This window comes from Passer domesticus, chromosome 29, assembly GCF_036417665.1.
Source record: "Passer domesticus isolate bPasDom1 chromosome 29, bPasDom1.hap1, whole genome shotgun sequence".
Lineage (NCBI taxonomy): Eukaryota > Metazoa > Chordata > Aves > Passeriformes > Passeridae > Passer > Passer domesticus.
Genome location: NC_087502.1, coordinates 1,797,206 through 1,809,811, shown reverse-complemented (window position 1 = coordinate 1,809,811; position 12,606 = coordinate 1,797,206). Strand labels below are relative to the sequence as shown.

General features: G+C 53.7%; 2 protein-coding genes across 2 annotated transcripts; one reads left to right on the top strand and one right to left on the bottom strand.

The window, feature by feature from the left end:
• The first annotated feature begins 1,849 nt into the window (after positions 1-1,849).
• Positions 1,850-4,657, top strand: LOC135287380 (zinc finger protein 664-like). The gene is made up of 2 exons (XM_064400737.1): positions 1,850-2,526; positions 2,711-4,657. Exons 1-2 carry the CDS (start codon positions 2,475-2,477, stop codon positions 3,886-3,888), a joined length of 1,230 nt encoding a protein of 409 aa, XP_064256807.1. The 5' UTR covers positions 1,850-2,474; the 3' UTR covers positions 3,889-4,657.
• A 298-nt stretch (positions 4,658-4,955) lies between these two features.
• LOC135287269 (cytochrome P450 4F3-like) lies at positions 4,956-7,466 on the bottom strand. The gene is given in 12 exon segments (XM_064400622.1): positions 4,956-5,068; positions 5,071-5,204; positions 5,304-5,358; positions 5,361-5,385; positions 5,470-5,534; positions 5,616-5,749; positions 5,821-5,950; positions 6,025-6,043; positions 6,046-6,093; positions 6,287-6,345; positions 6,714-6,858; positions 7,122-7,466. Coding segments are annotated over 12 exon segments (1,272 nt in total).
• Between the last annotated feature and the right edge of the window lie 5,140 nt (positions 7,467-12,606).

Genomic DNA, 12,606 nt, shown 5'->3' with positions numbered 1-12,606 from the left:
GGAGGGGGCAAATTGTCTAATGGTTCCCAAGGTTTTTCTTTTTCCTCCACCTTTCTTCTTTTTTTGGTTTTCAGGGGGTATAATGTTATCACTACAGAGACCCCCCCTCCTCCAAAGTGCCACATAATCACTTTCCTCCTGATCAAAGGGTTCCTTACTGTTTACATAAAGATTTAAAGCTTGACACATCCAGTCATGAAAGGACCCAGCACTGGCCAATATAAATGATCAGGCCTAATTTCTTCCTTAGTCCACCCTACCATACAATAATGGACCATCTCTTCTTTACTTTTTCCCTTCCTAGAGGGCATTGCATCCCAATGTGCAGTTGTTAACCCCAGGGGGCTGTCCGGGGGTATCTCTGGTTATTCACTCCCTTTCTCGTTTTTAGAGCCTCTCTGCGGGCCCCATAACCTTGAGCCTCTCTTGGGACCCTTTGAGCCTCTCTGGGGGCTCGTTGAACCTCCCTGGGGGCTCCTTGAGCCAGAGGTCTTACTGTTCCCCTGAGCCATCGTGAGCAGTGTCTCACAGCACTCGCTTTGTCCCTTCACTGGCCGAGCCCCTCGCGGGGTGATGGAAGCACAGATAGAAGGACTCCTCGATGGCTCCGCGATAATATTGCATCTACCTCACTCAGTTTCACTCAGACACTGCCATGTCCACCCAACCAAACGATACTCACAGCCCGCTGCTCTTGTCTGGATCTTCGTGCACTGGAATTGCAGGTGATTTAAACTGCAGTTCTCAGGGAGCTCAGTTCCTTGCTTGCTTTCTTTACCAGGTTTGTGGTGCCGTTAGCTCCCGGGCTATTGGCTTCTACGGGCCACAAAAGTGGGGTGCCCCCTGCAGTAGCCTCAGTCCGAGAGATCCCAGGGCATCAGGTCGGCATCACCAAATTGATATAAAATCTTAATAGTCAATCTGAATTTTATTTCTATATATTTTGTTTGAAAGAAAGCAAGCCAGCAGCACTGGGTGGCCGGGGAGTCACTGATGTACTCAAGGCACACACCACTTACAAGTTCAGTAAAGTATATATACTGTTTTTAAGCCTACAAAGCATTTTCCAATGAGCTCAGTCCAAATCAGCAAATATCAATAAGCTGGGATCCGCAGTTTCATAATCTTTCCAGGTGGTCATTGATTCCTGTCCTTCTTGTGGCCATCTGGAGGGAGGCCTTACACTGCTGTCTGCTGCATGATTTGGTCAAGTGCATCAAGCTTCTTTTATACATAAGCATTTAGTTGCTTTGTTGCAATATCTCTTAGCTTTACCATAACTTCCTCTCTTTTATTCCAAGCATCAGTCATCTTGCAACCTCATCTCTTTTACTCTACTATAGTTCCTTCATTTCGATGCTTTATTTGGTTATTTGGCCAGAAAGTTCTAAAACCTTTTTTTGTGTCAATTTTTGACACAGCAGATAGAAGCATTTGCTGATTCCATTGCCAATTGACACAAATCACAAAAACATTTGTCACAGAATCAGGGGAGGATGAGCCCTGGGACCTCCAAAAGCCCCTCAGCATGGCTTAGCAGAACCCGAGAGCGGGGGGGATGCCCAGGACCCATGCTGGGGTCGGCTGTCAGTTGTCTCTGCCCAGCACGGGAAAAGGTGGTTCTGGGCAGGCTGCGCTTTCAAAGAAGGAGTCTGGACTCTTGCTTTTCGGTCTTCAGTTGAGTTTATTGTTCCTTATCTACAGAGTTTTTCTGTCTGTCCAGCCGAGGTCTGATCAGCAAGACAGCCAAGGGCACTCTCCCCCGTCCACGGAGTGGTTGTCTCTTTTATAGTAAAAACTACGTATAAGATATTTACCTTTAATTTCCAATACTTTTCGCCCTTGTTGGCAAGTGCACTTTCCCTATGAACCAATCCACACATGCCAACATCATCCTGAACATGGATGCCAAGGAGAAGAAAGAAGAAGGACAGGGCACTCCCAAATCCCTCCATCTTGGGACCCCTGACCCCCATGTACAGAATTTCAAACCCCCCTGTACAACATACAAAACCCCCTGTACAGTGCTCCAAAGTTTTTCCCTTCACCCTGTGATTCCTACTTCTACGCTACTTAAACTTTTGTGGCCTGTAATTCTTCATATAAGGTTGGCAATTTGCTCCATGAATTAAGATCAAATTTCCAGGTGTCTTTGGCTTCCTGCCAGGGTCTCCGAGTCCCTGCCAGGGCTTTGAGACATCCAGGGCATCCAGAGAGATGCTCTGGGTTCCAACAGACCCACGGGCCCCTCAGAAGCTCTGAGAAGAGGGACCCCCATAACTTCAAACAAGGACACTGGAAACAGGGAACCCCTGGGAGAGTGGTTTTGAACTTGCTGATTTTTAGAGGTATTTCTGGCCACCAGACACCCAGTGACTTCTACAGATGGACTTGGCCAGTGGACCATCAAAGGCAATGCACTTACATCTTGTTTTTCCCCAAATCAGGATTTCGCATTCCCAAACCTTATCTGGATGAAGGGGAAGGCTGCGAGGAAGCAGAAGATGCCTCGGGACGCTGAGGCAGGTGAGGAGGAAGTCAGCGCCCCTTTCCCCTCTCTCCTGCTCCATCTCCCAGCCCAGCACAGCCCCCGGCTGTAGGACAACCCTGCTGCCAACGCTGTCCTGCCAGGGATGGATTGGGAGGATCTCCTTCTCCTTCCCTCTGGCACGGAGGCAAATCCCATCCTCTCCTTGTCCTTCTCCTGCAGACAAGGAGCTGAGGATGGGGAGCAGGGAAGACAAATCCCCACGGCAGAACCTCATGGACGAGGCCATTTTGAGCAGCTCCATGGCACAGGAGCCTAATGGGGCTAAAAAGCCTCGGAGATCCCTCAGGAGGAGGGGCTCCAAACCCAGCCCAGGATGCTCCAAGGGGAAAAGACCCAGCCTGTGCCAGGAAGGCAGCCAGAGATCTGGCCAGAGCTCTGAGGTGGTAGCCAGTGAGCAGCATGACAATGGCAAGAAGCCCCACTGGTGCTTGGAATGTGGGAAAAGTTTCCTCAAGAACTCCTACCTGGTCGTCCACCAGAGGATCCACACCGGGGAACGGCCATATAAGTGTGGGGAATGTGGGAAGAGCTTCAGGATCAGCCACCACCTGATGAACCACCAGAGGATCCACACCGGGGAACGGCCCCACGAGTGTGGGGAATGTGGACAGAGGTTCAAGATCAGCTCTGCCCTGATCGTCCACCGAAGGACCCACACTGGGGAACGGCCCTATGCGTGTGGGGAATGTGGACAGAGCTTCAGGATCAGCTCCCACCTGATCCGCCACCAGAGGATCCACACCAATGAACGGCCCTATAAATGTGGAGAATGTGGGAAAGGCTTCAGGAGGAGCTCCAGCCTGAAACTCCACCAGATGACCCACACTGGGATACGCCCCTATGTGTGTGGGGAGTGTGGGAAGGGCTTCCGTGACAGCACTGGCCTGATCATCCACCAGACAATGCACACTGGGGAATGTCCCTACACGTGCTCTGAATGTGGGAAGAGCTTCATGGGGAACGCCAGCCTGATTATGCACCAGAGGATCCACACTGGGGAGAGGCCCTACGAGTGCGGGGAATGTGGGAAAAGCTTCAGTGCGCCCTCCGCCCTGATTTTCCACCAGAGGATCCACACTGGAGAGAGGCCCTACAAATGTGAGGAATGTGGGAAAAGCTTCAGCAAGAGGTCCGGCCTGACTGTCCACCAGAGAATTCACACTGGGGAGAGGCCCTACAAGTGTGGGGAATGTGGGAAAAGCTTCAGCCAGAGCTCCAGCCTGACTGTCCACCAGAGGATCCACACTGGGGAGAAGCACTATGAGTGTCCTGAGTGTGGGGAGAGGTTTCAGAGCAGATACCGTCTCCTCAAGCATCAGCAGATTCACACAGAATAGAGGCCCTTCCGCTGCCCCGACTGCGGGAGGGGCTTTAAGAGAAACTCCACCCTCATCACCCACCAGCGGATCCAAGCTGGGGAGAGGCCCTAACAGTGTCCCAAGTGTGGGAAGCGCTTCTCCCAGAACTCTACTGTGACCCAGCACCAAGGGAGGCAGCAGTAAGGGAAGGCCTACAAGTGCCCCGTGTGCGGGAAGAGCTTTGAGCACTGCTCCAACTCCATCCCCATTGGATGGTCCACGATGACCCTCATTGGGCAGAGACTTGGTGATCCATGGTCCTTTTGATCCATGTTAGGAAGAAACCTGGCTGGTGATCTCCACCTGGCTCCTCTTAGACACTTGGGCAGCAGGAGAAAAATCCATTGGGTTGCAAACCAACATCAGAATTTCATAGGGGACAGTACAGTTTTTTACTTTCAACCCCAAAAATATCTCACGTTTTGCATCCAATCATTTCTTCAGGTGGCATCAAGGAATACTCGATGGTGTTGGAGGTCTTTTCCAACCTAAATCATTCCATGATTCTAATTGTATCTGGCCCATAGGCGTCTTGCACAGCCAAATGGTGATGGACTGGGGCACAAAACCAGGATTTTGGAGACAATGGAGTGGAAATTCCTCTAGAAAAGATCCTTTCTACCCACCCAGGCACATGGATACTCAGCCAGCATGTACACGTAAATCCTTTTATTTTGGCCTTGATTTTCCTTCATATTTCTTCATCCCTTCACCCACCATTGGGGTAAAAATAAAGACATTTAACTAAGTCTCGGATGGTGACATTGGGGAATATGGTGGGGATGGAGCTGGGGACATGGACAAGGACATGGGTGCGGACATGGCTGTGGATGGCGATATTGGGCATGGAGGGGGTGTCAGAGGTATAGATGGTAACATGGGGCTATATGGGCATGGATGAGGACATGGGGGACGTGGCCATGGGTGGTGACAAGTGGCTTAGGGGACAAGTCCATGGGTTGACATGTCCATGCCATGAGGTGTCCCATGACCAAGGACAGCACATCCCCACCACCACCACGATACTGTCCCCTTCATGCTCCCGTTTATTCCCTGCTCTTTCCCTGGCTGTGACACCTCCCTTGCAGGATGTCCCCATGTCCTGGTGACCCATGTCCCTCAGCCACTCCCAGTGGCTCCAGCAGCAGCCAGAGCCCGCCTCAGCACGCAGGATCAGCTCGGGCTTGCGGCGCGGGGGTGGCCTCGCCGTGTCCCTCCGCAGCACAAACCGGGACAGTGTCAGTGCCACTGCCACCTTCATCTCAGCCATGGCAAAGCTCTGCCCGATGCAGTTCCTGCCACCACATCCCCACTGTCAGTGTCACCCCACTGTGAACCCAGCCAGAGACGGGGGTGGCACCTGGGGACACTCCTGTCCCCACTCCACCACTTACCTGGGGCCAGCAGAGAAGGGGATGATGGACAACAGGCACTGTCCCTTGGTGTTTCTGGGCTGAACCTCAGAGGGTTGAACACCTGGGGTGACACCGCCACAGTCTCACTGAGGGGACACAGCTGTCACCATCATGGTGACAAGGACACCTCATAGGGTGGCCCTACCTCAGGCTCAGGCCAGAGGTCTGGGTTGTGGTGGCTCCCGTAGATGCTCATCAGGCAGATGACCCCTGGTGGGATGGGAATGGCCACTTTAGGGACAGCAGATGAGGGTGGCTGGTGACACTGGGGACACCCTGGCTATGCCATACCCTTGGGGATGACACGGCCATCACGCAGGGCGATGTCCTCAGTGCAGCACTGGGACACAGCAATGACAGGAGGGTGCAGCCGCAGGCTGTTCTTGATGCACATGGTGGTGAAGGGCAGCTGGGACAGGTCCTCCCTGGGGACAAAGTGGGGGTGGCATTGTGTCCCCAAGCCACATGACTAGGGGTGGCCCTGGGGACATCTCACCATTCAATGTCCGCTGTGTCCCGGCCAGCCAGGAGCTCCTGGACCTCCTGGCGGCATCGCTCCTGGTGCTCAGGGTGGCCAGCCAGGTTGTAGAAGAGCCATGCCAGGCCACTGGCCGTGGTGTCATGACCTGTGGGGACATTGGGTGAGTGAGGGGACACTGGAGTGGCTCCTCCCCAGTGGCGCCTGGGAGCTCGTGCTCACCCTCAAACATGAAGGTGTCACAGCCTCAGCCGCGATGTCCTCGTCCAACAGGGTGTGGCCGTTCTCGTCCTGCGGGGGTGAGATAAGCCAGGGGCCACCTGGGGCCACCGGTCTACGGCCAAATCCCATCCATGGCCACCACTCTTCCCCAATGGCCACCACCCTACAGGCACCACCATCCCACTGGCCATCAGCTCTATGGTCAATGCTGCCCATGGCCACCACTGTTCCCCTGTGGCCACCAGTCTATGCCCCAGCCCACCATGGCCACCAGCATCCTCTTGGCCTCTATGGCCAACCCTTCCATGGCACCACCATCCCCTAGACCACCATCCCACCATGGCCACCACCCTATGGTCACCATCATCTCCCCATGGCCACAGCCACCTTCTTGTGCACTTCCATGTCTCCATGGCCACCATCATCCCCCATCCCCTCATGGCCACCAAAGGACGAGGGTTGGGGGACAACCAGAGGCTGGACATGGTGACACTGTTGGGTGGCCTTGGGGAACCTCAAGGACAGGTTGGTGGCCACTGTGGGGTGGCATTTGGCCTGGCCATGCTGACACCTCTGGGACCTGTGGACTTGGGTTGGTGGCCACTGCCTGGGCACTGCCAGGTCTCTGTGCCAGGTACGGTGACACCCATGGGTGGCCCTGGGGATCTGTCTGATGTCCCATGTCCTACCTGAGGCACTGAGGAGTGGCCGGAGGGTGCTGGGGTGGAAGAGGCACAGGACAGGCAGCCAGGGAAGTCCCCACCAGAGGCAGCCATGAGGGTACTGGGCCACCAAGGTGTCCACCTGCTGTAGGGCTTCCTCCATGCTCTGGCCCTGGGGAGAACAGGACATGTGTGTCACTGGGGGCACAGATAGGCTTGGGGACGTGTGTCCTCAGGATACTGCCAGCCTTGGGGACATGTGTGATTGTCCCCACTGTCCCCCTGGCAGGTGGCACCACTCTGTCCTCACCATCCCAAGTGCCACCACCCCATTCCTTCTGTCCCCTCACAGGTGCCACCACCCAATTGTTCCTTTGCTGGTGCCTCCACCCCTGTCCCCGCTGTCCCCGCAGGTGCCACTCACTGTGCCCTCACCATGCCGGTGTGTCCCAGCAACCAATTGCAGCAGGATGGGATGGGGAACTTGTTCAGCTGGCGACAAGTGGCCCGGAATCGGGTGACAGCCACCAGCACATCCTGGAGCCACCGCAGCAGCAGGGCCACCACAAAGGTGCCCAGGGCCACCGCGCCCAGGGAACCTAGCGCCGTGGCCACTGCCATGGAACCGCTCCTGGGGACAGGGCAAGGGGCGGGCATGGGCGGTGTCACCACGGGGTCACATGGCGCCGCGCTGGGTGTCACCGGATCCGCCTTTTGTCGTAATGCGCGTTCTGGTGGCAGCGTCCTCTGACACGTCCTGATGGCATCTTGTGCTGACATGTCCTGGTCCTGCGTCCCCACATGTGTATCCTGGTGGCATCGTGTTCCCCCCCGCCGCTTGTAGTGTCCCCGTCTCCCTCTGTGTGTGTCCCTGTCCCCCCTTCCCTCTGTGTATCACCATCCCCCACCTGTGTGTCCCTATCCCTCTGCACCTGTCCCTGTCCACTTTCCCCGTTGTCGTGTGTTCCTGTCCCGTCCTAGTGTCCCCGTCCCCATCTCCCCCGTGTGACCCTGTTCCTTCCATGTGTCCCCGTCCCTCTCTGTATGTCCCCTGCCTCCCGCCCCTGGCGGGACCAAAGTTCCCGAGGTCCTGGGGCCGTATCCTGTGGGATATTCACGTGTCCCACAGCATGTCCCCGTGTCCCATAGGATGTTCCCATGGCTGTTTCTTGCACTGAGCTTCTCCCCTGTGCCAGCACAGAGAGGGACACCCCATGACACCCCACAGCACTCCATGGGACTTTGACCTCTGGTTTTGTCTTTTCTCCTTGGTTTGGTGGGCACCTCTGGCACAATCCTCTAGTACAAGTGGAGGTCGTGGTGGTTCATTAACTGATCTCAGAGTGCAGAAACAACACTGAGGGGATTTCACTATTGATCAAAACAAATGCACCTTTTATTGACTGCCCACAGCAAATGCCATAGAAGGGTTAAAAAAGAGATAAAATATAAAGACAGAGAGAGAGAGAGAGACAGAGATAGAGAGAGACAAAGAGAGGGTATAGCTACCAAACTTAGAGATTAAATCCTCGTGGTCCAGGTCAATGGAAATTCACCTTGTGACATCAGGGAGAATATCAAAGTCCTGGTTAACTCAGGTATTGTATTTGTGTTTCCCCCAGACAAGGAAGGAATGATGAATCTGACTCCATGTTCTCAGAAGGCTAATTGATTATTTTCTGATACTATATTACATTAAAAGAATGGTATATTAAACTATACTAAAGCATATAGAAAGGATACTTACAGAAGGCTAAAACGATAATCATGGAACTTGTGACTCCCACCAGAGTCTGACACAGCTTGGCCCTGATTTGCCAATAAGTCAAAACAATTCAGAGCAAAAACCCATGAAACAATCACCTGTTGGTAAACAATCTCCAACCACATTCCACATGAGCAAAACAGAGGAGAAGAAAATTAGATAATCATTGCTTTCATTCTTCTCTGAGGCTTCTCAGCTTCCCTGGAGAAAAATTCTGGGCAAAGGGATTTTTCAGAAAATGTGAATGTGACACTCAGGGGTCTATTATAGTCCTTTGCCAAGGGGGGGAACAGGTAATTCTCTTGAAATTGCTGAGGGGGAACAGGTACAATGAAGAGTAAGTCTGTTGAAACCATCGAGGGGGAACGGGTCATGTTCTCAGCAGTGAGTGAGAGTCATTGTTTTCTTGACCCAACGACCACACGTGGCACATCTCCCTTCAGTTTGGTCAGCTCCCCGTGTTAGAATCATAGGGGTCTCAGTCCTTGGGAGGGAGGGCTGCAATCTCTTTCTGTCATGGTGGTAGAGAAGCAGATGAAGGGTTTTCCATGGGGAATCACCAACGTTACCCCTGAAAGTTCATTTGGCCAAGAGGTGGGGAAATTCATGGGCTATTGCCAAGAAGCAGGTGCAAGCATATAGGGCGAGATGCTCCTTTGTCAGCCCCCTGCTAGAAGCAGTCACTGCAAACACAGCTGTGCACAATCACTTGGCCAGCATCCACCTCAGCCAGGCCAGAACTCCAGTCAGGGTCCTCGGGGTCCCAGTCTCTGTCCTTGCAACAGTCGTGAGGAAAATGAGGGAAAGTTCAGACCATCACTTACAAGGTCCCACGGCCCCAAAGGGGCCTCTGGATTATCCAAGACCCCAGAGTGTCACAGGGCTCCTGTGATCCCATCAGTCCCTGCAGTGTCACCATGTTCCCATGAGTCCCTCTAGTGTCACAAAGTCCCCATGAATCCCTGCAGTGTCACAATGTTCCCAGGAGGCCCTGCAGTGTCACAGAGGAGCAGCACTGGAGTGGGCACAGCACCAGGGGAGGTTTGGCAGCGTTCCACTCTCTGTGAGACCACAGCAGTGGAAGCCACAATGTTCCCCTCTCTCTGACACTACAGGTGTGGCAGTACCATCTCCCCCTCTTTGTGAGACCACAGCAGTGGCAATTCCAACATTCCCTTCTTTGACACCACAAGGGTGGCAGCTCCAAAATTCCACTCTTTATGACCCCACAGCAATGGATGCCCCAGTGTTCCCTTCTCTGTCACACCAGAGCAGTAGCAGTGCCAGCATTCCCCTCTCTGTGACACCACAGTGGTGGCAATCCTGACCTTCCCCTCTCTGTGACACCACAGCAGTTACAGCCCCAGCGTTCCCCTCTCTGTGACAACACAGCTGTGGCACCCCTAGTTCCCCTGCCTGTGACACCAGAGGTGGCACCCCCAGCGCTCCCCTCTGTCTGACACCAACACAGTGGCAAACCAAACATTTTCCTCTCTATGAGAAGATAGTAGTGGCAGCCCCAAGGTTCCAATCTCTCTGACACTGCAGCAGTGGCAGTCCCTGTGTTCAACTGTGTGACACCACAGCAGTCACAACCCCAACTTTCCCCTTTTTGTGACACTGCAGCTGTGGAAGCCCCAAGTCCCTGTCTCTGTGGAACTGCCGCAGTGGCAGCCCCAGTGTCTCTCCCTCTCTGACACCACAGTGGTGGCAGCCCCAAAGTTCCCCTCTCTGTGACACTGCAGGGGTGGCCATCCAAAGTTCTACTCTCTATGACAGCACAACAAGTGGCAGTTCCAACATTCCCCTCTCTGTGACACCTCAACATCTGCAGCCCCAGTGTTCCCCTGTCAGTGACATGACAGCAGTGGCAATACCAATGTCCCCTTGTCTATGACACCAAAGAGGTTGTAACCCCAACGTTCCCCTCTCTGTGACACCACAGTAGTGGAACCCTCAGCGTTTTCCTCTCTATGACAGCATTGCATTGGCAGCCCCAACACCCCCCTCTGTATGACACTGCAGGGGTGGCACCCAAATGTTCCCCTCTTTGTGACAGCACAGGGGTGGCAACCCCAGTGTTCCCTTCTATGACACCACAGCAGCAGCCGCCCCAACTTTCTCCTCTCTGTGACACCACAGGGGTGGCAGTCCTATTGTCCTGGTCTCTGTGACACCACAGTGGTTTGTGCCCAAACGTTCCCCTCTCTGTGACACTGCAGCTGTGGCAGCAGCACTGGAACAGAAGCAGCAGCCATGAAACAGCAGGGGAGCAGGGGAGGAGCAGAGACAGAGCTCTGGATCAGCGGGAGATGAGCAGTGCTGGAGCAGTGCTGGACAAGCAGAGGAACTGTGCTGGAACATCCTGAGAGCAGCACTGGAGCAGCTTTTGAGCAGCACTGGGGTAACCATGGAAAAGGTGGAACAGTGGTGGAACAGGAACCACAGACATGAACAGTGGTGGCACACTGGTGGCACATTGGTTACACATAGGTGGCACATTGCTGGCACGTTGCTGGCACATTTCTGGCACATTGGTTACAAATATGTGGCACAATGGTGGCACACTGGTGGCACATTGGAGGCACACTGGTGGCACAGGCCCCACGGCCGTGGAGCGGCACAGGAGATGCCGACGCTGCGGGACACAGAGCGGCTCCGAGCGCTTTGTCCTGCAGGAACTGGCTCTGCACACCAGAGCGATCCCGTCAGGCTGACCCAGAGCGGGGACAGAAGCAGGAATTCCTGCTGGGCTCTGGAAGGCACAGATGGAGAACATTGAATGGTGACCTGGGGGTTTGATCCCGCTCATTGTGGCCGCTTTTGGGGTGCCAGGACCGTTCCAGTCCATCTGAAGTCATGAACTCAGGAGATACTCAGGACAAAAGCAATCAAACTGCTTTCTTTACTGCAGGGAAGCACAGCTTGGGAGAAGTTTCATGATTTCTGATTCAGGAACCAAACTGGGTCAATTACTTGCCTATGGTTTGTTCTAGTCCTGAAACTATTCCCAAAGTGCTGGGATTTGGCGTTAAAAATGAGCAATATGCCTCATCACCAGGATATTGCACACATGGAGTAAAGAGCTATTTGTGGTCATTACGATCCAGAAAACAAATGGATATCTTTCCCTGATTTCACTCTTCCTTCCTCCCTCTCTGGGATGAGGCATCCAAAACTCCCTGCACGTCTGCTTTCCAGAATCTGCTCCTCTGCAGTTGGGATGGGACAAATGAGCAGTGGAAAGAGGGAGGAAAATGGACCATTCAAACTGCAAACCCTGTTCTTTTAGTTTCTGCATTTCCTGTGTTTACAAACTGTCATGTGTTCAACTCTCAGATCAACTCCCACATTTCTCTCTTTTGCCCTGGCAGAAAACCTTCCTTTGACCCTATTTAGGAACTGACCCTCGGAAACACCTCAGTGCAGATGCTTTTTGGTTGGTTTTGCTAACAGATCACGAGAAAATCAGTGGAAGGGGAGAGATGAGGGAGAGGGCAGAAACAATTCCTTTCTTTTCTCTTCCTTGTGGAAAGTCTCCTGTGCAGGTTGTGCTGCAGCCAGAGACTTCCCAGGCCAAGGGCTGAGGGAAGAGATTCAGCTGAGGCAGCTGAGACATCTCCTCCCTGCTTTGCAGCCCTGAGGCTGGCAGGGGACACAGTTGCCCCCCGTGCACCCCACACAGCCCCTGGAATGGGGGATTCTTCCTGCCTCTGCCAGATGCTCCTTCTCCATCCCTGGCCTGGCTGCTCCTGCTCTGAGCTCCCTGCCATGCTCATTGCTGGGGCTGGGGAGCAGGAGGGAGGAGCTCAGCGCCAACCTGGGAGGTGCCAGCGGGGTCAGAGATGTGTGGAGGTGACAGTGACAGAGTTATGGGATGTGCAGATGGACACAGGGAGAAGAGAACACCTCTGGGGGAAACCTCTTCAAAATTTGGGGGATTTTTGTTTGTAAAATACATATAGACATGGATTCACAGACACACAGTGTGACTTTGCTGAAAGGGTTTATTGATTATTGATTATTGAGGGGAAATGGCTCAGGGCTCACAGGTGATCAGAGGGTTCCTCCAGGGATGATCATCTCCTCATGCCACCAGAGGGGATCGGGATACCAGTGTCCCCACAGCTTCCAATCCTAAAAGACAAACCCCAG

Excerpts from the sequence above, each read along its gene's own strand:
- LOC135287380 (XM_064400737.1), top strand. The coding sequence starts at position 2,475 with ATGAAGGGGAAGGCTGCGAGGAAGCAGAAGATGCCTCGGGACGCTGAG. Across the intron at positions 2,527-2,710 it reads GCCTCGGGACGCTGAGGCAG|ACAAGGAGCTGAGGATGGGG; the intron begins GTGAGGAGGAAG and ends CTTCTCCTGCAG.